General features: G+C 43.7%; 1 protein-coding gene across 2 annotated transcripts in view; it reads right to left on the minus strand.

Annotated features, from left to right (window-relative positions):
• The window catches only part of GASK1A (golgi associated kinase 1A), an 82418-nt gene that overhangs the window by 46636 nt on the left and 8264 nt on the right, over positions 1-27518 (minus strand). For both annotated transcript variants that reach the window (XM_073678051.1, XM_073678052.1), the window contains exon 2: positions 17148-18548. In XM_073678051.1, coding sequence (XP_073534152.1) covers positions 17148-18548 — 1401 coding nt within the window. The remainder of the gene's footprint in view (positions 1-17147; positions 18549-27518) is intronic.

The following is a 27518-nucleotide window of genomic DNA, read 5'->3' on the forward strand; positions in this document are numbered from 1 at the left end:
AGCCCAAATTCTGGATCTAAGTGCTCAGATAGCGGTACTGAGGAGCATCGACAACATGGAACGGAGTTTGCTGCTCACCGAGCAGACACTCAATGGGTCAATACTGGGGGTGGAGCATAGAGGGGAAGTGCAGGCTGAACAGGCAGGGAGCTGGATAACAGTTAGGAGGGATAGAGGGAAGAAGTATAGGAAGGCTGGTTCAGAACCGGCATTATTGGAGCACGACAGATCCTCTGACCGCCGGGGGAGTGTATGCTCCAGTAATGAGGGGGAGGGGGGAAGTGTAGGGCAGGCAAGACAGGTTCTGGTAGTGGGTGACTCTATTATTAGGGGGACAGACAGGGCAATCTGTCACAAAGACCGGGATCGCCGAACGGTGTGCTGCCTCCCTGGCGCTCGAGTCCGGCACATCGCGGATCGGGTTGACAGGTTACTGGGTGGGGCTGGCGAAGACCCAGCGGTCATGGTCCACATCGGCACCAATGACAAAGTGAGTGGTAGATGGAGGGTCCTTAAAAATGATTTCAGGGACCTAGGTAGGAAGCTTAGGGCAAGGACCTCCAAGGTAGTTTTCTCAGAAATACTACCAATCCCGCAAGCCACACAGGAGCGCCAACGGGAAGTTAGGGAGGTGAATAAGTGGCTAAAGAGTTGGTGCAAGGCAGAAGGGTTTGGGTTCATGGAGAACTGGGCCGACTTCGCGGTCGGCTACAGGCTCTACCGTAGGGACGGGCTGCACCTCAATGGGGAGGGTGCAGCGGTGCTGGGGAAGAAGATGGCTAATAGGTTGGAGGAGTTTTTAAACTAGAGACGGGGGGGGGAAACCAAGGAAATAGGTGGGATGTGAGGCAAGCAAGGGGGAAGGGGAGAAGTGAATATAATGAGGGTGGAGAGGGGGGTGGGGATAGTACAGTTAGATCGTTAGAGAAGAATAGGATGCTAAATAACCCCAAAGTTTTATCTTGCATGCTGACCAACGCAAGAAACCTGACCAATAAGGCGGATGAGCTGCAGGCGCTTATATCGGAGGAGAGGTATGACATCGTAGGTATAACAGAGACTTGGCTAGACGATAGCTACGACTGGGCGGTAAATTTATTAGATTATAGTTTATTTAGAAGGGACCGGAAACAGGGGAAAGGCGGAGGAGTCTGCTTATATGTAAAGTCATGTCTAAAGCCCAGACTAAGGGAAGATATAGGAGAGGGAGAAGAGGGGGTCGAGTCCATGTGGGTAGAGATAGAGGGAACTAAAAATAATAATAAAATATTACTGGGGGTCTGCTATAAGTCACCAAATATAACAGAGGAGAATGAGAATCTGCTATTAGGACAAATAGACAAAGTAGCAAAACATAATGAAGTGATTGTAATGGGGGATTTCAACTACCCGGATATTGACTGGGAAACAGAAACCTGTAGATCTCAGAAAGGAAAAAGGTTCTTGACAAATATTAAGGATAATTATCTCTCCCAACTAGTGCAGGAACCAACGAGAGGGAAGGCCGTGTTGGACTTAATATTGACTAATAGGCCTGATAGAATAACTGAGGTATAGATAGGGGGGCACCTAGGTAATAGCGACCATAATATTATCGACTTCAAAATGCCCTTCAGTAGGGTTATCAATAAGGGAACAACAAAAACATTAAACTTTAGGAGGGCGAAGTTTGATCAGCTGAAAGAAAGCCTTCAACTTATTGACTGGGACAAAGTTCTTAATCAAAGGAATACTAATAGTAAATGGGAAACCTTCAAAAGAATTCTGAATACTCAGTGCGAGAGATATATATCGTATGGGAATAAAAGGGCCAGAAATAAGAGGAAACCAATATGGTTGAACAAGAACGTAAAAGGGGCGTTAAATAGCAAAAAAGAGGCATTCAAGAGATTAAAACAGGAAAACAGTGAGGAGGCACTAATGTGTTACAAGGAAAAAACGAGAACCTGTAAAAAACAAATAAAAATAGCGAAGGAGGAAACAGAGAGACGTATTGCTAGGGAAAGTAGATCAAATCCCAAACTGTTCTTTACGTATATAAATAGTAAAAGGATTAAATCGGATAATATTGGACCGATAAAAAGTGAGGAAGGCAAAATCATAGAGAAAGATGAGGATAAAGCTAATCTATTAAATAATTTTTTTTCGACAACTTTCACAAAGGAAATAGAACTAACAGGAGAAATGAGAAGTGACAAGCTTAATCCTCCACTAAGTATGACAAATCTAACCCAAGCTGGGGTACAGAAACGCCTCAGTAACATTAAAATAAACAAATCACCAGGACCTGATGGCATACACCCACGGGTACTAAGGGAACTAAGTAATGTGATAGACAGACCGTTATATCTTATATTTAAGGACTCTGTTGAGACTGGGTCTGTGCCACTTGATTGGCGACAGGCGAATGTAGTGCCAATATTCAAAAAGGGAGCGAAAAGTGACGCCGGAAACTATTGGCCGGTGAGTCTGACGTCCGTTGTGGGCAAAATTTTTGAAAGCTTCATTAAAGAGGCAATTACGGAGCATCTTGATGCTAATAATCTTTTAATCCCGAACCAACATGGATTCATGAGGAATCGTTCCTGCCAAACAAACCTGATTGACTTCTACGAGGAGGTTAGCTCTCGAGTAGATCAGGGGGAACCAGTGGATGTCGTGTATCTCGACTTCTCAAAAGCGTTCGATAGCGTGCCACATAATAGGTTGGTATACAAAATGAGAATGATGGGGCTGGGGGAAAATGTCTGCAAGTGGGTAGCTAACTGGCTAAAGGATAGAAGGCAGAGGGTGGTTATAAATGGAATATACTCAGATTGGGTAAGCGTCACTAGTGGGGTACCACAGGGGTCTGTACTAGGCCCAATGTTATTTAATATCTTTATTAACGACATAGTCAACGGGATAAATAGTAAAATATCAATATTTGCAGATGACACAAAGTTATGTAAAACAATTAATACAAAAGAGGACAGTGCAGACCTACAGAGGGATTTGGATAAGCTGGGTAGGTGGAGCATTAAATGGCAAATGAGGTTTAACGAGGAGAAATGTAAGGTCATACATATGAGAAGGAAAAATGGAAGTCACCAGTACTCACTGAATGGGAAATCATTGGGGAATTCAGAGATGGAGAAGGACTTGGGCATCTTGATTGATAGCAAACTAAATTGGAGTGCCCAAAGTCAGGCCGCTGCTGTAAGGGCAAACAGGGTAATGGGATGTATCAGAAGAGGTATAGCTGCAAAGGATGAGAACATTGTTCTTCCACTGTACAAAGCACTGGTCAGACCACACTTGGAATACTGTGCTCAGTTATGGGCCCCAATATATAGAAAGGATATAAATGAGCTTGAAAAGGTACAAAGGAGGGCAACAAAATTAATAAAGGGAATGGAGGGACTGCAATACCCAGAGAGGTTGTCAAAACTAGGACTATTCAGCCTGGAAAAGAGAAGGTTGAGGGGGGACATAATAAATGTGTACAAATATGATAGGGGACAGTATAGAGATCTTGCCCGGGATTTGTTCAAAAGGAGGGATATTATGGTAACAAGAGGGCACTCACTAAGACTGGAAGAGAAAAGGTTCCAGCACCAGCATAGGAAGGGGTTCTTTACGGTAAGAGCAGTGAGAATATGGAATTCACTGAGTGAGGAGACGGTAATGTCGGATTCACTACACCAGTTCAAGCGGGGACTGGATGCATTTCTAGATACCAGGCAGATTTCAGCATATACTTAAAAATAAAATAAAATAGTAGGTTGATACAGGGATTTATTCTGACTGCTGGTTTCAGAGTCGGGAGGGAATTTTTCCTCAGGTGAAGATTGGCCAAATCATTTGGGGTTTTTGCCCTCCTCTGGATCAACTTTAGCAATTACAGAACTAACAGGTCGAACTTGATGGACGCAAGTCTTTATTCGGCTTTACAAAATATGTTAATATGTATATAATGGACCCCACATAGTCCTCCATACAGAATAATGGTCCCACATAGTCCTCCATACAGAATAATGGGCCCCACATAGTCCTCCATACAGAATAATGGGCCCCACATAGTCCTCCATACAGAATAATGGGCCCCACATAGTCCTCCATACAGAATAATGGGCCCCACATAGTCCTCCATACAGAATAATGGGCCCCACATAGTCCTCCATACAGAATAATGGGCCCCACATAGTCCTCCATACAGAATAATGGGCCCCACATAGTCCTCCATACCGTATAATGGGCCCCACATAGTCCTCCATACCGTATAATGGGCCCCACATAGTCCTCCATACCGTATAATGGCCCCACATAGTCCTCCATACAGTACTATGGGAACCACATAGTCCTCCATACAGAATAATGGCCCCACATAGTTCTCCATACAGTACTATGGGAACCACATAGTCCTCCATACAATATAATGGCCCCATATAGTCCTCCATACAGTATAATGGGCCCCACATAGTCCTCCATACAGAATAATGGCCCCACATAGTCCTCCATACAGTACTATGGGAACCACATAGTCCTCCATACAGAATAATGGCCCCACATAGTTCTCAATACAGTACTATGGGAACCACATAGTCCTCCATACAATATAATGGCCCCACATAGGGGTGGTGGTTCTGGTGTCGCGGACCAAATATAATCACCCTTTGGGCCAGATTTGGCCCACAGGCCTGAGTTTGACATGTATGGAATAGATTGCAGCCAGGTATTTTTTACACTGTGGCATTTTGGCATGTCAGAGAAAACATAGTTTGAAACGCCAGCTGGGGACTATAGTGGGAGACCTGACTAGTCCGGCTTCTCTCCGCCCCACTCTAGGTGATTGCATAAAATGTGTGCAATGTTTACTCCTAAAAACACAGGTTATATCCTATACGTTGTTATAGGGTTCCTCTAAACAGTTAAAGAGATAACTTTCACTATTTTTGTGGATGGGGCTAAGAACTAACAGGCAGGCAGTTGCTAACTACCTGCCTATTCTGCACAGGAACGATCTGTTAAGGCTCAGTTGGTGATTTCCCCACTTCATTTCACCTCTCATCGACAGAGCAGCTCTATTCCAATCTGCTTTGTCACTATCGACATCATACTCGTCATGCTAATTAGCAGCCGGCTGTCAATCAGCATTGCACCAGCACAGACGCCTCATCAACACAGCAAAGCGGAAAAGGAGCAGCTCTGTCGACGTGATATGGAAGCCTCTGCAGAATTGCGGCAGGAGCAGTCCATGACCGCTCTGAGCCAGCAGGACCTGCCTGCAAGTTCTTAGCCCCATAAGAAAATATAATAAAAGTCCCAAATAACCCCTTTAAATGTCACAGATGTGGTGATTCAATAATTGGCGAGACCTGCTACTTGCTAAAACATTTAGTTATTAGTTCTATGTTAAATCCCAATCCAAAATCATACATGGTGGAGTACAATTATATGACAATGGCACACATATCATAAAAACAGTTCCATCATTACATTAAAGGTCTTAATAAATCCACCGGATGTGATCTAAAAGCCTGATAGATGTGGGCCACATCTTTATTGAGAATGGAAGTCCCGTGACTCACCGTTTTGCCTGGAGCCTGCATGTGTATTAGGAACTCCCAAAGATGTGAATATAGAGAGCAGAGCATGCCCGGCCACCTCTCCATTCTGGGATCGCAAATCGGAAGGATGGCGGGGGGCAGGGGACACCATTCTGGACATAGATGCTTGCCCCAGAGATGGGGTCTGTATGTATCAGACATTTATGGCAGAAATGCAATCCTGGGGATATGCTATAAATGTTGATGATTTAAAATATGTTTTTATGTTGAGTTGGCCATACACTGTAGATTTGGCCATAAGGTACTGCTCCCGACTGCTCAGATATCTGCAGATTCCTGCTTAACATTCATATGTTTTTAATGGCCAGAGGAGAATATGCCGCTATGAGACGTCTCTGGCAGTGACTTACTGTATCTCCCAGGAGAACAATCAATTTGGTATTTTTAAATCCAACATGTCTCATCCTTCTTTCCCCCCAGAATCGGTTGTAGGTGGACAGTTTGACACTCCATCTGCATTACATAGTATACACATATATTACATAGTTGCTCAGTCCTGCCGAAATTTAACTTTTAATGGATGACTTTTATCTAACATATAAGGCAAACTAGCCTGCTTTATCAGTGTACCCCATTGTGCCCATAAACTGTGTAATCATACAAACAGTGCAGCCAAAAGATCTTCAGTTATTTCTATGCCCTAACAAATGGCCTCAATGTCCTAACCACCCTAAAAGTAAATGTTCAAAAAGTGCTAACCTAAAAAATTATAATTTGTTATAAGCTCTGTAGTAAAATAAAGACTGTCAGAAAAATATCACATGAAATCCTGTGAGCTAAACAGCCTGGACTCTAGACTGGTGTACAGGTGCATCTCACTAAATTAGAATATCATCAAAAAGTTAATTTATTTCAGTTCTTCAATACAAAAAGTGAAACTCCTATATTATATAGAGTCATTACAAACAGAGTGATCTATTTCAAGTGTTCATTTCAGTTAATGTTGATGATTATGGCTTACAGCCAATGAAAACACAAAAGTCATTATCTCAGTAAATTAGAATACTTTATAACAACAGCTTGAAAAATGTTTTTAAAATTCAAAATGTTGGCCCACTGAAATGTATGTTCAGTAAATGCACTCAATACTTGGTCGGGGCTCCTTTTGCATCAATTACTACATCAATGCGGCGTGGCATGGAGGCGATCAGCCTGTGGCACTGCTGAGGTGTTATGGAAGCCCAGGTTGCTTTGATAGCAGCCTTCAGCTCGTCTGCATTGTGGGGTCTGGTGTCTCTCATCTTCCTCTTGACAATACCCCATAGATTCTCTATGGGGTTAAGGTCAGGCGAGTTTGCTGGCCAATCAAGCACAGTGATACTGTTGTTTTTAAACCAGGTATTGGTACTTTTGGCAGTGTGGACAGGTGCCAAGTCCTGCTGGAGAATGAAATTTCCATCTCCAAAAAGTCTGTCAGCTGAGGGAAGCATGAATTGCTCTAAAATGTCCTGGTAGACGGCTGCGCTGACTTTGGTCTTGATTAAACACAGTGGACCTACACCAGCAGATGACATGGCTCCCCAAACCATCACTGATTGTGGAAACTTCACACTAGACCTCAAGCAGCTTGGATTGTGTGCCTCTCCACTCTTCCTCCAGACTCTGGGACCTTGACTTCCAAATGAAAATTGGAACTCTGGGACCTTGTGGAGTGTGTCACTGACTGCCTTCCGGACATCTGTCAAGTCAGCAGTCTTCCCCATGATTGTGGAGCCTACTGAAAAAGACTAAGGGACCTTTTTTATATGCTTAGGAAGCCTTTGCAGGTGTTTTTTGTTAATCATTCTAATTTACTGAGATAATGACTTTTGTGTTTTCATTGGCTGTAAGCCATAATCATCAACAGTAACAGAAATAAATACTTGAAATAGATCACTCTGTTTGTGATGACTCTATATAATATATGAGTTTCACTTTTTGTATTGAAGAACTGAAATAAATTAACTTTTTGGTGATATTCTAATTTAGTGAGATGCACCTGTACTTTACCTACACCATTCATTGTGCCTTAAAGGGGTTGTCCTTATCCTCTGCATAGGTCATCAATATCAGATCGTGGGTATCTTGCACCCGACATCTGTTCTGTACAGGCCTTTTCAATGTTTGCATACAACGGCCTCTGAAGCTAATAACACCTGATTGATGTAGGTACCGGATGTCAGGCCCACATCAATCTGACACTGAAGATCTCCCCTGAGGATAGACCATAGATATGCCTGAAGAAACCCTTTCAACTCTCAACAACAGAGATTTGTGTCACTGACATAGAAGTCCAGACCCATTTCAATGTTATCAAGTTGTAATACCGGATAAAGTCTATGGACAAGGATGCCACTGTTTCTTACAACAAAAAAACTGTACTGGACTAACCCCTTAAAGGGAGTCAGCCAGCACAGAATGCCTGTTCTAGCCAAGTACAAACCAAGTACAGGTTCTCGGTGCTTCATGGTGCAGACAATAATTTAAGTGCATCTCCCCACCAGCTTGTTTTCCATATATCTCCACCTTTCTATGGCTCTGTGAAGCCAGAGTTGTCAATCAAAGAAGAGGGGATGTGGAGACAGAGGGACAACAAGCAAGTGGGAATGTGTACTTCAATTATTGGCCCCACCAGGTGAGCACCAAGCGCCAGTACTTGGTTTGAACAGTCATTCTGTACTGTCAGAGTCCCTTTAAAAGCAGACTCTAAGAGCAGCTCAGTGATTAGCAAAACTGAGTTCCTGGGTTCACATCCCATCAAGGACAACATCTGCAAGGAGTTCGTATGTTCTCCCTTTGTTTGCATGTGTTTTCTCCAGGTTCTCCGGTTTCCTCCCACACTCCAAAAACATACTGATAAGGATTGTAGATTGTGAGCCCCAATGGGGACAGTGATGATGATGTCTGTAAAGAGCTGTGGAATTAATAGCACTAAATAAGTGAGTAAAATAAATAAATAAAGTATTACATAATGAAATTGAGAGTCTAAAGAAAGGAGGAATATACTGACTGAACAAATACCATGATAATCTGAACTACACCCTCTCTTGACCACACTTACTGCTTATGGTGTTGGTGGAGTGTGGCCCCTTGCCAGCCTTGCTATGGTGACCCGTGGTTACTTGTCAAACCCCCGTTTTTTACATACAGTAAAACTCTCCACCTAAACTGCCAATTAAAAAGAAGCAGAAGTTGAAATGTTTATGTTGGAATTAAAGCTACTTGGCCATTTACTAATATCCTAGGAAAGCTCTTAAAATTAGAAAGTAGCACTGAGTAATGATGAATATTATTTGTGGTAAAGCTTTGAACTTAGGCCATTAAGTATTAAGAGCAAAAACTTAGGTTATTAAATATTAAAATCAGCCAAAACAGTAATCTGGTCATACTCTGGGGATGGCAACTTCAAAAGCAACATATTCCATACCTCAACTCTGAAGATATTCATGAGAACCATCCAGAGGGAAACGTTCAGATAAATGATTACCATGTGCTGCACGTTTGTATGTCAGACGTACTTAGCAGAATACTTATCCAGCACTTTCCACAACAGTGTCATGAATGAAACATTTGGGAACCATATAACTAACAAAAATAGTTTACAAATGTTTGGGAGACATGATGTAGTACACGGATACGTCTATGGTTTATTATAGAGAAATCAACCCAATACTTATGAACAGTTGTACGGTTTGTGAAGCTTTTGTGTACATGACACTATAGAAATGAGCTTTTTTTATGTGTATGTCTGCCCAGGGGCATGATTGTACGGTGAAACGACAGCACTCATACCCAGGTCCTAATTGATGGGGCCAGAAGGCTCCTCTGCCACACAAGAAAATGGCAGTATTATAAATGGCATTTGTTAAGAATCGAGCTCTGTTGTAGATTTCACATTGAAGTCCCGGCACTTCAAGTAACATCTCAAGCCTATCTAATAAGAATAATACATAACTACACCAGGACCCCTTCCCTGAATTATGTGGGTGTCAGAACAAGTGCAGGTTGATAAATGTTGCGGTCAAGAGAATTCCCTAATAGTCAGTATAATTTTTCCTGGCCCAGAAGTTTTCCAGACTCTTAAAAGTGATGGCTTATCATTAGAGGTAGTGTGCACTCCTAGGACAACCCCTTGTAAAATAAAAATAGAAATAGTCCCGTCCCTACCAGTGCTGTCCCAGCGATGTCAGTGCCAGGTCTCCTGGGTGTAAGGCAGCGCTAGTCATCATACTGGGGTTACTCGCTTCGCTGCGTCAATCAATGCACACGTGCAATGTCTTTACGTATTTTCTCACAATGCTGCAGTTTATTACTTCATAAGCCACAGTTCGCCGGGTCCAACTCCGTGGCACGCCGACACACATTAACACAATGTTCATGAGCCAAGTGGCACACAGGCCCACTTGCTCCAGGTTACAGCTTACGGCAAGGTAAAAATAGCAATGTTCATATCACAATGTCTATATAGCACAGGGTATTACCTTTGCTGGGTTTAGCTGTCTCAGTCCATTACGCTTGCCACCACTGTGGCTTTGTGGCTTCCCAGGTAGGGGTCTCTAGCCGTCGTCCCCTCATAGGCTACTGGTATGTCTTCCACACTTGACATCCAGCCTGCGCCTTTCAGGGTTCCTCAACAAGCCGGCTCTCCCTCAAAGGCCACTGGCATCCACGCACAGGATCCGGGCTCGGCCTTTCAGGCTGCCAGGCTTCACTCTCGGCCTCACTAGGCCTCTCACAAACGGTGTCCCACACACATGGAGCACAGGCCTCACGCCTCACACCGAACACACCTGTCTCAAATCACCAGGGTTTATATATCCTGTGCACAGACACCCACATACTGACAGGACCTTGCTGATGTCACAGTCATGTGATCAGTCAGCTGTGTGTATAGGTCCTGTGTGCTGTCCCAGTCATGTGTACAGAGCTTTACTGTGCATACAGGACCTGTGTGATATCACAGTCATGTGACCAGTCAGTTAAAGGGGAAGGTACATGGTCAGGTAAAACACATCCTGGACCTTTTACAGTAATGCTAGCAAGCTGCTGCATTACATATCTCCCCCTCTGTTCAAACTTATGGGGTTGAACACATAATATACACAATAACATTATAACCCCCAGCTCACATAGAGACCATGTACTTTACAATTGTGCTACTCAGCCCCTGGAACCTTAGTCAACGACATTAGCCCATTCCTTAGGGACCTACCATTTGTCACTGTCACTGACTTCATCAGGTCACCTTTCCGGGTCGTAACCTTGCCAGGTCTACCCCGCTCCCAGCGGTCAGTCATAATCTTGTCAGACCTCCCCCGCTCCCAGCGGTCAGTCATACAGCGGTGTGACTCACATGCCCTGGTATCTAAGGTCCGGTTCGACTCCGTACTGTCCCGTCCTCTATGGGGTCGTTTGTATGGGCTGCTCAAACCTGAGTTACTGGAAGTCTCACTACCTCTAAACCCACGCCCACTACTCTCAGGACATCTTGAAAGGTCCCTAACTCCAGCTGTAGCAGTTCTGTTATTTAGGGGGCCCTTTCTCTGTCGGGTCTCACTATTTCTAGACGGCTTCCATCTTCTGCTGCTCAGATGATGCTGTCTATCTACTCGCAGTCTAGCGAGATTCAATTGTTCTACCTCCTGCAGGTAGGTCACTCGGTACTCAATCAGGATGCGTATATATTCTAGGCTTTCTTCTGTTCCTACAGCGGAGAAGGACACCATGCCGTCTTCGTCTGGTATCCAGTCCTGATGATCACGGGGACTGCTTACTTTCACCACACCAGACTTCTTGACCATCATCTGCATGGCTCGACCGCTTCTCCCAATGAGCTTTCTCACCAGAACATGAGGCACCCGGATGACCTCTTCACGCATACTGTGAGCTTTCCTCATCAGTTCCAGTTGTCTAACGGCTTGTTCCGTCTTCAACCAGAGAAACCGCTTCGTGCGAATACATCGCCAATGCATATCACTTAGGATCGCCACCCTCTTCACTGTGACTTCGGTCATGGACAGAACCACCAGCTGTTTAGCTTCGGAGGTCAAGTACACCTTACAGGCTCCCACAGCCTTCTTAAACTCTTCATGCACGGACTCACGGGTGCATTCTTCCCTCAAATCCTCAGGTACATCTACGAGGCATTTGTACCAAGACGTTTCGGTCTCACCAGTGGTTTCCAGACGATCAACCAGCTCAGGGTTCAGGGACAACTGACTTTCAGCTTCTTCCCCCTGTATGCTTACCCTGAGCTGACTCACAGCTACAAATTCACGAATTTTTGTCTTGACCACTTCCACTTCATATTTATCTTCTGTTACTCTGCTCTTAGCTCTCCTCAGGTCCACCTTCTCATGGTACAAGGGAGTGAGTACAACGTGTTTGCCCTTTTCCTTCTCCAAGGAGGCCTCGCTCACCGAGTGATACTTTGTCAGGTGACTTTTGAGCCCGGAAACCTCTTCCTCTAGTTCCGTCACTCGCCTCTCAGCGGCCCGTCTCTGAAGCTCTTCCTGCTTCAACTGCTCTTTTAACAGTAGAGTTCTCTCAGACCTCTCTTGCTTCAAATGGGCCTGAAGCAATTCCTTGAGCTCCCTGATCTCGGCTCTTACTTCCACCGAATCATTCAAGCTCGCATCACTCGAGGAGGTATCTGCTTCACACCTCCCCTCACCAGCGGCCAACTCCTGGCCCTGGTCTGTGGCTTCTCCGATGGACTCCTCCATCTTTTTCCGCTCAGCTTCCATCTTGCTGACTGTTTCTTTAAGGCACGTCTCCGCCCTCTGGAGAGTTTCACAGGACATCTGTAGCTCCTTCACCTGAGCTTCCAGACCTAGGGTCTTTCCACAGAGTAATCATTCTCCTCACGGGTCTCTTGCAGAGTGGTCTCACCCACTTGGCGCACTTGCTCTGCACCCGCCTTATCCTCCTCTAGTTTTTCTTTTACCTTGAGGAGATCCTCATAATCTCTCTTAAGTTGTTGCAGTTCCATACCGAACTTTTCATCACACTCCTTCTTGGAGTCACACAGCTCCTGGTTGAACTGTTCGCGCAATCGTTCTAGGTTTTGTTCACGCCCAGCAACTTCATGCTGCAGCGCCTCTTTGAGGGCAGGCAGCTCTAACTGTACCAGGGAGAAGCGATCTTTCACCTCGCATAACTCATCTTCACACACCGCTTTGTCAATCTGTAATTGAAAAACCTCCTCCTTGATTTTGCGGCTGTCCTCCTTAATTCCATAGAACATTTCCTTCCAATGGTTAATTTCCGCGTTGCTTCCCTCCATGTCTCGCTGCCAGTTCCTCATAACCTGGTATATTTTCTGCTGCTCAGACTCCAGGTTCAGCTGGTCTGAGGACACGTTCCCCAGGTTTTCACATAACTGCTGCACGTCAATCTGACACTGCGGCCTGATAGGCTCCAGCTCTTGGTCATGACTGGCCGCCTCCCCTTTCAGGGCAGTCGGATCCTGACTCGTCAGTCTCAGTACCGTACCGGAGGTTGCTACTGGCAACGTCATCTCCTGTTCTACCTCTAAAGGAGGATCCACACTTGAAGCATAGGCACACAGTACTATATTCTCTTTATTTTCATTTTCAGGGAGTACTATCGGAGCAACCTTTTTGTGGCCCTTGCGCCGTCGACGACGAGAGGGGGACTCTCTCCCCTCGTCTAGCTCCTCCTGACTGAACTCACTTTTTACTTTCATAGCGTCACAGTCAGCTACGGGGTCTGTGTCACTCCTCATGGTGTTGTGGACTAACAGGTCACCTCCCACTTTGACGTCACCCCCTTCTACTGGAGTTACCCCGTTATCAACGGTCACATTGTCATTTTTAGGAGGTACCAACCCACAACCAGTAACAATTTTCAGTTTTCTACACTCCACACTCTTGTGAAAATCCGCCCCTTTTTAGACTCCGCCCCCTTTTTAACAACCACACCGGCAGGGTAATTTTTACACAAAAAATCAGCAGTAGTCTTAGGACTCAGTTCACAACATCTCTTACCACCTCCCCGGGCACTCTGGGACAACACTGGCGCCCCCGGAGAGTTCATAGAATGATCCACTGCCGCCATTCCATATGGTGCCCTCAGCTCCTGCGGTTCCTGCACCATGTCCAGTAAAAGTATCCCAAATACCTGCTCTGGTCCCAACCGGCCCTTCAACCGCTCAATAGCTCCAGACAGATCTGCTGCTTTGCTCACAGCCATCGCGGTACGCTGTTCACACTAGCACTTCACCGCTCTCCCGGAAAAATATTCGTGGCCCCACCGAGACACCGCAAACCAGGTTTGAGTGCGACGATAATCTTCGCAACCCCGCCGAGTTGCCGCAAGATGCTTTATCCACACTCGTCGTCCTGTGCCGTTGACGCTAGCAACCGGGTTGTCGTTGCCGCTAGCAACCGGGCTGCCGTTGCCCGCATTCTCCACCATATGTAAGGCAGCGCTAGTCATCATACTGGGGTTACTTGCTTCGCTGCGTCAATCAATTTCACACGTGCAATGTCTTTACGTATTTTCTCACAATGCTGCAGTTTATTACTTCATAAGCCACAGTTCGCCGGGTCCAACTCCGTGGCACGCCGACACACATTAACACAATGTTCATGAGCCAAGTGGCACACAGGCCCACTTGCTCCAGGTTACAGCTTACGGCAAGGTAAAAATAGCAATGTTCATATCACAATGTCCATATAGCACAGGGTATTACCTTTGCCGGGTTTAGCTGTCTCAGTCCATTACGCTTGCCACCACTGTGGCTTTGTGGCTACCCAGGTAGGGGTCTCTAGCCGTCGTCCCCTCGTAGGCTACTGGTATGTCTTCCACACTTGACATCCAGCCTGCGCCTTTCAGGGTTCCTCAACAAGCCGGCTCTCCCTCAAAGGCCACTGGCATCCACGCACAGGATCCGGGCTCGGCCTTTCAGGCTGCCAGGCTTCACTCTCGGCCTCACTAGGCCTCTCACAAACGGTGTCCCACACACACGGAGCACAGGCCTCACGCCGAACACACCTGTCTCAAATCACCAGGGTTTATATATCCTGTGCACAGACTCCCACATACTGACAGGACCTTGCTGATGTCACAGTCATGTGATCAGTCAGCTGTGTGTATAGGTCCTGTGTGCTGTCCCAGTCATGTGTACAGAGCTTTACTGTGCATACAGGACCTGTGTGATATCACAGTCATGTGACCAGTCAGTTAAAGGGGAAGGTACATGGTCAGGTAAAACACATCCTGGACCTTTTACAGTAATGCTAGCAAGCTGCTGCATTACATGGGTTAGAGGAAGTTTCGCCCCCAGCAGTTCGCCCCCAGCAATTTGCCCCCAGGTACATTTCGCCCCCGCATATTTTGCCCCTATCATTTCGCCCCCAGGAAGATTCACCCCTGCACATTTCGTCCCCGGACATTGCGCGAACTGGGGGCGATATGTGCGGGGGTGAAATCTGTGGGGGCAAAACATCCTGGGGGCCAAATGCTGGGGACAAAATGTGCGGGGGCGAAATGTACCAGGGGGCGAATTGCTGGGGGCGAACTGCTGGGGGCGAAACATCCAATTCCTGGTCTCCTGGGGCTCATGTGACATTGTTATGCCACGTGAGCCCGTAGCCAATCGGCGGCAGCTATTGAGTTGCTGTGCTCACTTCCTTCAGACAAACCTCAAACATCTGTGGGAAGTGTGAGCACTGCAGCCGATTCGTGGCCGCTGGTTGGCTGCAGTGCTCACGTGGCATAACAATGTCACAGAAGCCTCAGGAGATCCGGCACGTCATCGCTGGAACAGCACTGGTGGGGAGGTATTTGTTATTTTTATTTTACAAGGGGAAATATAGTATATAGAAGGGCTGTCCAAGTATTGCACAACCCCTCCAAGATATGCCATTAAGATTAGATTGATGGAGTCTTAATTTTGGTACCCCCATTGATCAGCTGTTTGTGACAACTTTGTTGTGCTCTTCACTGTCTGTACAAATCTTGAAGTAGCTGTGCTGGGTACTGTAGTTTTGTCTGATTCAGCTTAAAAATAACTGACATGCTCTGCGTTTAGCAAAACTTAAGCCCTTTGGGAAATTGGCCAAAGTTAGCTGTAGACAGTGATAGATTTCTGTCCCAGGAGGAGCCATTGCTGGTCAGTGTGGGCTGTGCGACAGGTCAAGTTTGATAGAGCGATCAGCAGTTATGGAGAGACTGAGTTTCTTGAAGTCTATAAAATAGTATTTGTTTTTTTTGTTCTGTGAAATTAGTGGGCTGGTGAAAGTTAAGGGAGATAAGTTAGTCCAACAGGTTCTTGGAATATAAGCCAAATAATTAGAGTGTCCTTCTACTATGTAGAAGAAGAAATTCAAGTATTGGCTGATACTTTGAACTTAATGTGCATCAAGGTCAAGGTTGGGTGGTCAAGATTGGGTTTAAGACCTATTTGACGATAAAGTAGACCTGTGTGAATTTTGCTGTTGCAAATTAAAGTAAGGTTGTCCTGAAAAAGGCAGTACCCTATAGCTAACAAGAACTAGGACTGAGAGCATACTGTCATGGCATGGAGTGTTAGCTGCCGGGCACATTTTCACACTTGCAGCCACAAGTAGTTTGGAGTGGATTTGGTGACAGGTTACACTGGGTTTCTGGGTAACAACCTGGAGAAAGCTGGCAGCAACTATGGGAGCAACTAAACTCATGGTACACTGCTCCATCCTCCAGGCCTGACAGTGGACCTGTTACAATTACAGGTAAAGTTAACCTTTGCAACCATGTTGGTATGTACTAGACTATTGACATTATATCAACCTTACAATATATCAACAACTAATCAACCTGTCCCCCCGCTATTCCCCGGCCTCTCCTCTCTGTCAATCTCTTCACTGGCTCCCCATTGCTCAGAGACTCCAGTTCAAAACCCTAACCATGACATGCAAAGCCATTCACAACCAGTCTCCTCCATATATCTCCGACCTAGTCTCCCGTTACATACCTGCACGCAACCTCCGATCCTCACAAGATCTCCTTCTCTACTCTCCTCCTCCCACAACCGTATACAAGATTTCTCCCATGCTTCTGCCCTACTCTGGAACGCTCTACCCCAACGTATCAGACTCTCGCCTACCGTGGAAGCCTTCAAAAGGAACCTGAAGACCCACCTCTTCCGACAAGCCTACAACCTGCAGTAACCACCGCTCCACCATATCGCTGCACGACCAGCTCTACCCTCACCTACTGTATCCTCACCCATCCCTCGTAGATTGTGAGCCCTCGCGGGCAGGGTCCTCGCTCCTCCTGTACCAGTCGCTGTCACATTGTGTTCAAGATTATTGTAATTGTTCTTGTATTATACCCCTTTTTCACATGTAAAGCGCCATGGAATAAATGGTGCTATAATAATAAATAATAATAATAATTATACCGTACATACAGTAATGTTTTAATGAACAACCAAGCTAACACTAGAATAATGTTAATATGCACTAATATTTTCAATACATCTTGTTAGGAAAAAACACCAATCTAACAACCTATGTGTGCACTTATAAATATGGAAAAAAAAAATAACCATACCTGCAGGAGAAAATCAAATAAGGCCAATTTAGACCATTCAGTATGTTTAATGCCAACACATGGTGCTGTATCAATGGAAGTAAGAGAGTTCGCCATGCCACACCTATGCTTCAACATATTCTGATATTCTAGCCAGCCCAGAGCATGAGAATTCTGGTCATTGTTGGAGTCATTTAAATGTTTGATGTCCGGTGCCCACCACACAATAGGCCTTGGCACACCATTAGTATACTTGTATGGCAATAGGTTGTTAGTAAATAATCTGGTCACTGCTGGAAGGCTTCGATTCAACCCAAGGACCCTATCAAGATGGAAAGCTAGAACTTCGTATAAATCACTGGGTCTTTTAATTAATCCACATAAGCCTTGTTTGCAGTGATGCTTTTGATGACATTGTCCATCCATATAGCCAGGGCAAAGAGCAACTTTAAGAACCTGGCCATGAGCAGGGATTCTTGATTTTGCTACAATTTCTCCTTCAGAAAGTAACTTCATCTTCAGCAAATCATCTGATGTAAACCATGGAGGAGAGTTAGAGAATCTGTCTCCTTTAAGATGACCAGCCTTAAGCTTTTCAGACTGCAATTTTATGCAGTCTGAGATTAAATCTCTTTTAGAGTTTCTTGAAGAATCCTGGAAAAAAGCCGTTTTATTACTCAAGTTCTCCCTGGCTCCCTCCCCATTTCTTACAGAGCCCGCTCCCGGAGAGCCTGAAAACCTGCCTAGTGGAAACACATGTGCATCTGTTTTCTGGTGGTGAAATTCTGGTATGACTTTTGAATAGTTCTTGAGTAGGCTTTGAATTTTAGTTTTGGATTTTTCCAAATTATTGTTTTTTGCTAAAATTGGTTTCGGAAGAGAGATGCCACTTTCCTTCAGATTATGAGGATCCTTGCCTGCAAGGATTCCTACTGGACCCAAATAATTATGTATCATTTTGTTTATATGGGTTACCAGTATAAGGCTCTTTGGTTTATGCCCTGTGGCATTGCTTGCAGTCAGTAAATGTTTTTTGGTTGCAGACCTCTTCTCTTTGGTTTGATAATAATTATTTTTCCATCCTTCGTGCTTGCTAAACTGACCTAAATTACTTTTTCCCTTACAGTTGCGGCTGGAGTTCAGAAATGATTGTATGTCTGCCCTATAACTCTCCAGGCCAGATTCCCAACTTTTGTGGTCAGCATTTTGGATTAGGCCAAGACTAGATTCTGTGGTGTGAGTCCATAGTCGTTTATGTCGGACTACTTTTCTGTGTTGGGAACGTTGATGATCAGAAACTCCATTTGTATTTGTGGGTAATGCAGGAAAACTGTTCATTAGCAATAGAGAGAAGATGAACAAAAAGCAGAAACCAACAAAAGGTCTTCTCTTCAAGCGCATCCTCAGCCATAACATCAGGGCCTAAAGTAAGAAATAAAGATAAGTGTTAATAAATGTTTCTATATAGATTGTAATCTAATAATAGACTATTTAGCAACTGATCATGAAATAACAACATTTACTGCATGATCTGTTTGTTTATCAATAATCATAATCATTTATCAACTTTATACAACGTTGGAGATGCAATGGCAGGTTCTTTAAAGCATACATAGTAGGAATGACCCAAAATCCTTACATAATGGAGGGTCATAGACAGATACACTGCCTTGAAAAAGTATTCATGGCCCGTGAACTTTTCCACATTTTTTCATGTGCCACCCACAAACGTAAAAGTTTTTTTTCATTTGGATTTTACGTGATATACCGACACATATTAGCAAGTATCTGTAAAGTAAAAAAGGAAATAATATATAGCTTTCCAATTATTTAAAAAATATCTGAAAATTGTGACGTGCATTTGTATTCAGCTCCCTGTAGTCTGATACCCCTAAATAAAATTCTGACAAATTGCCTCCAGAAGTCACATACTTAATAAAATGAGTCCACCTGTGTGTAATTTATTTTCATTATAACTACAGCTGTTCTGTGAAGGCCTCAGAGTTTTTTTGAGGACATTCGGGATCAACCAGCATCATGAATGCCAAGGAACACACCAGACAGGTCAGGGATAAAGTTGTGGAGTAGAGTACAGCAGAGTTAGGTTATAAACAAAAAATACCCCATGCGCTGAACATCTCACAGAGCACTGTTCAATCCATCATCCACATATAGAAGGAGTATGGCCCAACTGCAAACCTACCAAGACATCTAAGACATAACAGTCCACCTAAACTGACATCACAGGCAAGGAGAGCACTAATTAGAGAAGCAGCCAAGAGGCCCATGGTCACGCTGGATGAGCTACAGAGATCCATAGATCAGGTGGAAGAATCTGTTCAGAAGACATCTGTTAGTTGTATACTCCACAAATCTGGCCTTTATGGAAGAGTGGCAAGAAGAAAGCCATTTTTAAAAGCAAGCCATAAGAAGTCCCGTTTACAGTTTGCAAAAAAATATGTAGGGTACACAGCTAGAATGTGGAAGATGGTGCTCTGATCAGATGAGACCAAAATAGAACTTTTTGGGCTAAATGCAAATAGCTTTGTATGCAGAAAACTAACAGTGCACATCACACTGAAAACACCAACCCCACCGTCAAATATGGTGATGGCAGCATCATGCTGTGGGGATGCTTTTCTTCAGCAGGGGCAGGGAAGCTGGTCAGAGTTGATGGGAAGATGGATGGAGCTGAGTACAGGGTAATCCTGGAGGAAAAGCTGTTAGAGGCTTCAAAACACTTGAGACTGGGGTGTAGGTTCACCTTCCAGCAGCAGGACAACGACCCTAAACATACTGCCAGAGCTGCAATGGAATGGTTTAGATCAAAGCATAGTCATGTATGTGAATAGCCCAGTCAAAGTCCAGACCTAAATCCCAAGACTTGAAAATTGCTGTTCAGACGCTTCCATCCAATCTCACTGAGTTAGAGCGAGTGTGCAAAGAAGAATGGGCAAAAAGTTCAGCTCCTAGATGTGCAAAGCTGGTAGACATAGCCCAAAAGAGTTGCAGCAGTAATTGCAGCAAAAGGTGGTTGTACAAATTATTGACTCAGGGGGGTTGAATAAGAATGCACGTCACCATTTTCAGATTTATATTTTTTAAATATTTAAAAAAACATCTATCATTTCCTTTACATTTTACAAATACTTGCTACTTTGTGTTGATATAGCACATAACATCGAAATAACAAGATTTAAGTTTGTGGGTGGAAAAATGTGGAAATGTTCAGAGGGTATGAATACTTTTTCAGGGCACTGTATCTGTCCTTTCTTTATAGATTTTAATTTACTTTAGATGTCCCTTTAGCACATTATATATATATATACAGTGGATACGGAAAGTATTCAGACCCCTTTAAAATTTTCACTCTTTGTTTCACTGCAGCCATTTGGTAAATTTTAAAAAGTTCATTTTTTTTCTCATTAAAGTACACTCTGCACCCCATCTTGACTGAAAAAAAACAGAAATGCATACATTTTTGCAAATTTATTAAAAAAGAAAAACTGAAATATCACATGGTCATAAGTATTCAGACCCTTTGCTCAGTATTGAATAGAAGCACCCTTTTGAGCTAGTACAGCCATCAGTCTTCTTGGGAATGATGCAACAAGTTTTTCACACCTGGATTTGGGGATCTTCTGCCATTCTTCCTTGCAGATCCTCTCCAGTTTCATCAGGTTGGATGGTGAATGTTGGTGGACAGCCATTTTCAGGTCTCTCCAGAGATGCTCAATTGGGTTTAGGTCAGGGCTTCGGCTGGGCCAGTCAAGAATGGTCACAAAGTTGATCTGAAGCCACTTCTTTGTTATTTTAGCTGTATGCTTAGGGTCATTGTCTTGTTGGAAGGTGAACCTTCAGCCAAGTCTGAGGTCCAGAGCACTCTGGAAGAGGTTTTCATCCAGGATCACTCTGTACTTCGCCGCATTCATGTTTCCTTCAATTGCAACCAGTCGTTGCAGCTGAAAAACACCCCCATAGCATGATGCTGCCACCACCATGTTTCACTGTTGGGATTGTATTGGGCAGGTGATGAGCAGTGCCTGGTTTTCTCCACACATACCGCTTAGAATTATCACCAAAAAGTTCTATCTTCGTCTCATCAGACCAGAGAATCTTATTTCTCATATTCTGGGAGTCCTTCATGTGCTTTTGAGCAAACACTATGCAAACTTTCATATGTCTTGCACTGAGTAGAGGCTTCCGTCAGGCCACTCTGCCATAAAGGCCCGACTGGTGGAGGACTGCAGTGATAGTTGACTTTGTGGAACTTTCTCCCATCCCCCTACTGCATCTCTGGAGCTCAGCTACAGTGATCTTGGGGTTCTTCTTTACCGCTCTCACCAAGGCTCTTCTCCCACGATTGCTCAGTTTGGCTGGACGGCCAAGTCTAGAAAGACTTCTGGTGGTCCCAAACTTCTTCCATTTAAGGATTATGGAGGCCACTGTGCTCTTAGGAACCTTGAGTAATGCAGAAATTCTTTTGTAACCTTGGCCAGATCAGTGCCTTGCCACAATTCTGTCCCTGAGCTCCTCGGGCAGTTCCTTTGAGCTCATGATTCTCATTTGGTCTGACATGCACTGTGAGCTGTGAGGTCTTATATAGACAGGTGTGTGCCTTTCCAAATCAAGTCATATCAGTTTAATTAAACACAGCTGGACTCCAATGAATGAGTAGAACCATCTCAAGGAGGATCACAAGGAAATGGACAGCATGTGACTTAAATATGAGTGTCTGAGCAAAGGGTCTGAATACTTATGACCATGTGATATTTCAGTTTTTCTTTTTTAATGAATTTGCAAAAAATTCTACATTTCTGTTTTTTTTTCAGTCAAGATGGGGTGCAGAGTGTACTTTAATGAGAAAAAAATGAACTTTTTAGAATTTACCAAATGGCTGCAATGAAACAAAAAGTGAAAAATTTAAAGGGGTCTGAATACTATCCATACCCACTGTATATATATATATATATATATATATATATATATATATATATATATATATATATATATATATATACAGTACAGACCAAAAGTTTGGACACACCTTCTCATTTAAAGATTTTTCTGTATTTTCATGACTATGAAAATTGTACATTAACACTGAAGGCATCAAAACTATGAATTAACACGTGGAATTATATACTTAACAAAAAAGTGTGAAACAACTGAAAATATGTCTTATATTCTAGGTTCTTCAAAGTAGCCACCTTTTGCTTTGATGACTGCTTTGCACACTCTTGGCATTCTCTTGATGAGCTTCAAGAGGTAGTCAACGGAAGTGGTGGAAGTGCCCCATCCTCATCTGTTATACCTATGTCCGCCCAAAGTTCCAACCCTTCCTGCAGCGGCCATGTTGCTACACCCATTGCATCACCTCCGGCCTCTGACCTTCTGGTGGCGGCCATCTTGGCACACCCGGAATACAGGCAGCAATACACACTACACCCGGAATGTGTATGGGGAAGATCATCATGATCAGTGTGTGACAGAGCATTAGATGCCAATACGTATGAGCGTGGAGTTGACTTCTGTCAAGCCCTTAAAATGTGGGCTCAGGATAAGTTGGCTGATCAATCCACTACCCTCAACAGCACATATTTATGTCCACTTTGACATTAGGGCTTAAATATGGTGATGTAAACTAATTCTCTAGATGGTCATATATCCTTAAGTGTCTAATAGATGCACATACACGTTGTCTGGTTTACAGTAATTGATTTAGCAAACGTTTTGTTTTTTGTTTTTTTTCAGCATTCCACTACACAAAGACTGTCAGTTTCTGTTTGCATTTACATATCAGGGCAGGCAATTGACTTGGACGGTGATGCCGCAGGGTGCGCAGAATAGCCCTAATCAGTTTGCAAAGAACATGTCTAGCTGTCTGCTGCCGTGGCAGCTGGACAACTCTGAGGTAATACTTTTACAATACGTGGATGATCTTCTTTTGTGTGCCCCCACGGAGTAAGTGTCCATCAGGGCCAGTGTTAGCCTCCTCAAGCATCTAGCAAAACTGAATTATCGAGTCTCAGCCTCGAAACTTCAGTTTTGCCTTGGTCAAGTGGTCTTTTTAGGCCACTGCCTTACTCAGGGTGCCAGACATCTCACAGAAGAAAGGAAGACGGTCATCTACCTACTACTATTCCCAAAAGATCCCACAGAGCTGCAACGGTTCCTCGGACTATGAACATATTGCAGAAAATGGATCCCAGACGCCTCACGTCTAATGCAGCCCTTATATGATGCATTAAAAGAAGACACCCTGGCAGATGTAAACAACAAGAACAGCTGCAACAAGCCTTTGAGCAACTAAAGTCAAGGATAATGACAGCCCCTGTCCTTGGAAATCCAGACTATGCTCAACCTTTCCATTTGTATGTCTCTGAGACGGGAGGGCATGCAGCCGGAGTACTCACGCAGAGACACTGTACAAAGCAGCGCCCAGTCAGGTATTACTCAGCACATCTGGACCCTGTAGCCAGGGCCTCCCCCAGTTGTCTACGAGCGGTTCACGCCACACAGCAACCTAAACATCTATCTACACAGAGACACCTGCGGCTGCAGTGTTCGTTAATTTTGCCAGAAAATGTGAAATTACACCGGTGCACCACCATCAACCAAGCCACCCTGCTACCAGCACCTGAAGGAGAGGGGAAAGAGGCTCCACCGCATGATTGTCTGGAACAAATTACTGCGGAGTCAACTCCACTTGTTCTAGTGGGGGAAGTACCCTTGGATGACCCAGAACTTACGTTATATAGGGATGGATCCAGATATGTTGACACCTCTGGCAGGTTCCATACTGGATACTGGATATGCTGTCACAACTGAAGATACATTGGTAGAGGCTGCAACCTTAGCACCGCCAAGAAGCTGATCTCTGAAGTTGTTTGCCGGTATGGAGTCCCAGAAGTTATCAAAAGTGATCAAGGACCAGCCTTTTCCTCATGTGTATATCAAGAAATACTTACCATGATCGGATCAACAGTGGCGTTACATACTCCTTACCATCCACAGTCAAGTGGCAAGGTGAAGAGATTGAATGGCACACTGAAAAGGCAATTAACCAAAATGATGCAGGAGACTACGGCCCAGTGGCCTGAGCTCCTTCCCATTGCACTATATCACATACGCACCACCCCCATAGGGAAACACAAACTGTCACACTATGAGATACTATTTGGGTCATAACCAGCCATAGCTAGATTTACCCCACAACAATTATCAGAAGAAACAGATTATGTTGTGCAATATGTGATTCAGCTTGCCAAAGCCTTAACTAACACCCATGCATTACATTAGTATCATCTTCTATTCCAGATCCAGCTGATGCAGAAGGTTGTCATACCCTCAAGCCTGGAGATTATGTGTATGTGAAGAGGCATGTTCGGAAACATGGACTAGAGCCATTGTATGACGGACCATACCAAGTGCTCCTGACGACCCCAACAGCAGTAAAACATGAATTTTCTGAATATAAGTCTAGTGATCCAACATGTGGCAATCCGGATGTTGGATATTGTAGCCCCCTGGGACAAATGCCTTCATGGTGTATGTTATCAAATAACACCGTTTTTATCGATTTGGTACATAAATTAGTATTACAGCACTTTGTTTTATGGGACCTGCCATCAGCCACATATTGGGTCTGTGGGAATAATGCGTGTAAATGGCTCCCAGTCGGAGTAGGGGGGACTTGTACGTTGGCCCGGCTAACTCCAGCCACTTATCTTATTCCCCATAGTAAAGCAGATATGAGAGCCATCCCTCTTCATACCATTTATAAAGGTGCCAAAGACAACACCCCACGCCCATCAGGAATACCTCATTTGGTACAAAAGAGTATACCCAATAAGATAGCCAGTACTGTCTTCCTCTACCCTATGGCAACACAAATGTGGGACAAGTTAGTAGAAGTCACTGACTACTTAGATGACCAGATTTGGAATATTTTGGAAGTAATACTACTGTTGCAGTGCAGAATCAACTTATTATAGTGGCTAATCAACACACTTTAGTGCTGGACTATTTGACAGCAGCTCAAGGAGGGATGTGTCAGGTTATAGGTCCAGCCTGTTGTCACTATATTGATCCTGACTCTACCATTCGGTTAAAGACTAAAATGGAAGACATTAGGAAACTCAGAGAAGAGTACAACAAACATAATGAATTGACCAAAGACAGTTGGTGGTCTGATACATTTTCCTTTTTAAATCCTGCTAATTGGTTTAAAGGGATTGGTGGATGGATTGCTGGAATATTACAAGGAGTGTTGCATATTGCTGCTTGCGTCTTGTTAATATATGTTTTACTAAAACTAGTCTTTTATTGTATCCCATTTTGCATGAGGAAAACCTGCCAATCATCAGTGAGCAAGGAGGACACTGTTAACCGACATCCAGTGCTACTGTACACGGACCTCCCAGATGTAACCAGCATTGAGGACCTGAACGACAAGGGAATGATGACCTTTACCCGCATGCCCCGACCAACCTCACGTCTGAAGATCAGAGCATTATGATCATGTCAACAAACAAGGGGGGATGGACATGCCGCGACAGCCTCGATTGGTAACAAGGGCACTAATTGAGTGAAGACCAAAGTCCCTCAGGCTCAAAGCATGACCCTGGGAAAGCACCTCTATTGTTGATAATAACATAATTTTTAGGGGGGAATGTAAAGAACATATTAATATTCATGCTATCCAAGTGTAAAAGACATATTGATACTCATGCTAGAGCAACTCCATTTTGTCTGCTTGCTTTAAAATCATGTTATTATCACTCCTTGCATAACATACATTCTTTCTTTCTCTTCCCATGGAACTTTCCCACACTAACCTTTTTCTCACAAGAACATTTTGTCAGACACCCACTCCTGTTATCTAATTAGTCTAGGCCAGGATTGACCTTGTACATTTCCACCATACTTCGAACTAACGATAATATGACCATATATGTGTTTCCGTAATAATTGTACTAACATTGGTTCAAGCCTGTAGTACGGCAGTAGATGATTGGACATTAATAAACTCAAAACAATATAAAATGCTAAGCAAAATAAACGGGATCAGAGATTCTCTGAATCCTCCCATACAGAGCACACTGTCTCCGTCTGGTTCACTGTTGGATTGTGCAATCAACATAATAATTTGACACTCACTTGGTCAACCGTGAAGGCCTCCAAATCCAGGCCTCCATTGGTTAATAAATTTGATTTCCATTGATGATTTTTGTGTGATTTTGTTGTCAGCACATTCAACTATGTACAGAACAAAGTATTCAATGAGAATATTTCATTCATTCAGATCTAGGATGTGTTATTTGAGTGTTCCCTTTATTTTTTTGAGCAGTGTATATATATACACACAGAAACATTTTCCCGTGTTTTATACAACTGGAATCTTACAAGTTCTAACTGTTGATAGACTAAAAATAGGTAAGTATAACTCAAAGTTCTACCATGAAGGAAATCATTACCAACATCAACTGATTTGAACAAAGTAGAGGGCACCACTGAATGAAAAGGGATCAGCCCCGCACATACCAAAAAGTGCAATATTATATATGAAGAGAGAAGTATGCAATAAACAAGGGATCACTTTTAAAAATTAAATGTACTGTATAAATATTTATTAACACAAGCCAAAAAACATACACATAAAGCCAATTAAAAAGCTAAAAGGCTATAATAAAGATAAATCGGACAGAAAGCAATGATAAAGCTTCAGTCCACCCTAACTGACAAATTACACAGAATGCCCAACAACAGAAATAGCCGACTGGATTAAATAAAGTGCTGGTGTATTGCACGCTGGATTTATAATACATGTACATTGCACAACAAAGGACATAGAATAAAATGCCAAATTGAAAGTTAGCAAAACAAATAGGCACAAGCACAATAAATATCCCACTTCAATAATAAATGTTCTTGGTACACATGTAAAAATTGTGTGATCAGATATAACACTACCTGTGCAAAACTGTATTTAAAATATCTAATACAACATAATACGTGTACAAGAACAATGGTTTTAGAAAAACCATAAACAATATAACATACTACCAGCACAGCACTTATGTTCCTGATGAAGCCACACATTTAGTGGCGATACACATGTGGTTTTCACATCCCTATCTGCTTAATTTATTTCTCTATTCAGGTTGCATCAACATGCTTATCCTTTGATCCCTCCAATAATCCTTTCTTTGCTGGCTGGTGTCATGCTCCAGGATCAGAACCCTTGAGAATGTGTTTTGTGGTCAGCTTCTCTGTCCACTGAGCCACAGCAGACACATTTTTTTCTCTGGGTGTTTAGGCTCTGTTTTTCTGGCTGCAGTCTGTTTAGCTTAACACAGGTTTTTTCATTTGTCTGCCCTATCACCTTTC

This window comes from Phyllobates terribilis, unplaced genomic scaffold (genome assembly GCF_046119375.1).
Source record: "Phyllobates terribilis strain yellow unplaced genomic scaffold, ASM4611937v1 Scaffold_4__5_contigs__length_816908805, whole genome shotgun sequence".
NCBI lineage: Eukaryota > Metazoa > Chordata > Amphibia > Anura > Dendrobatidae > Phyllobates > Phyllobates terribilis.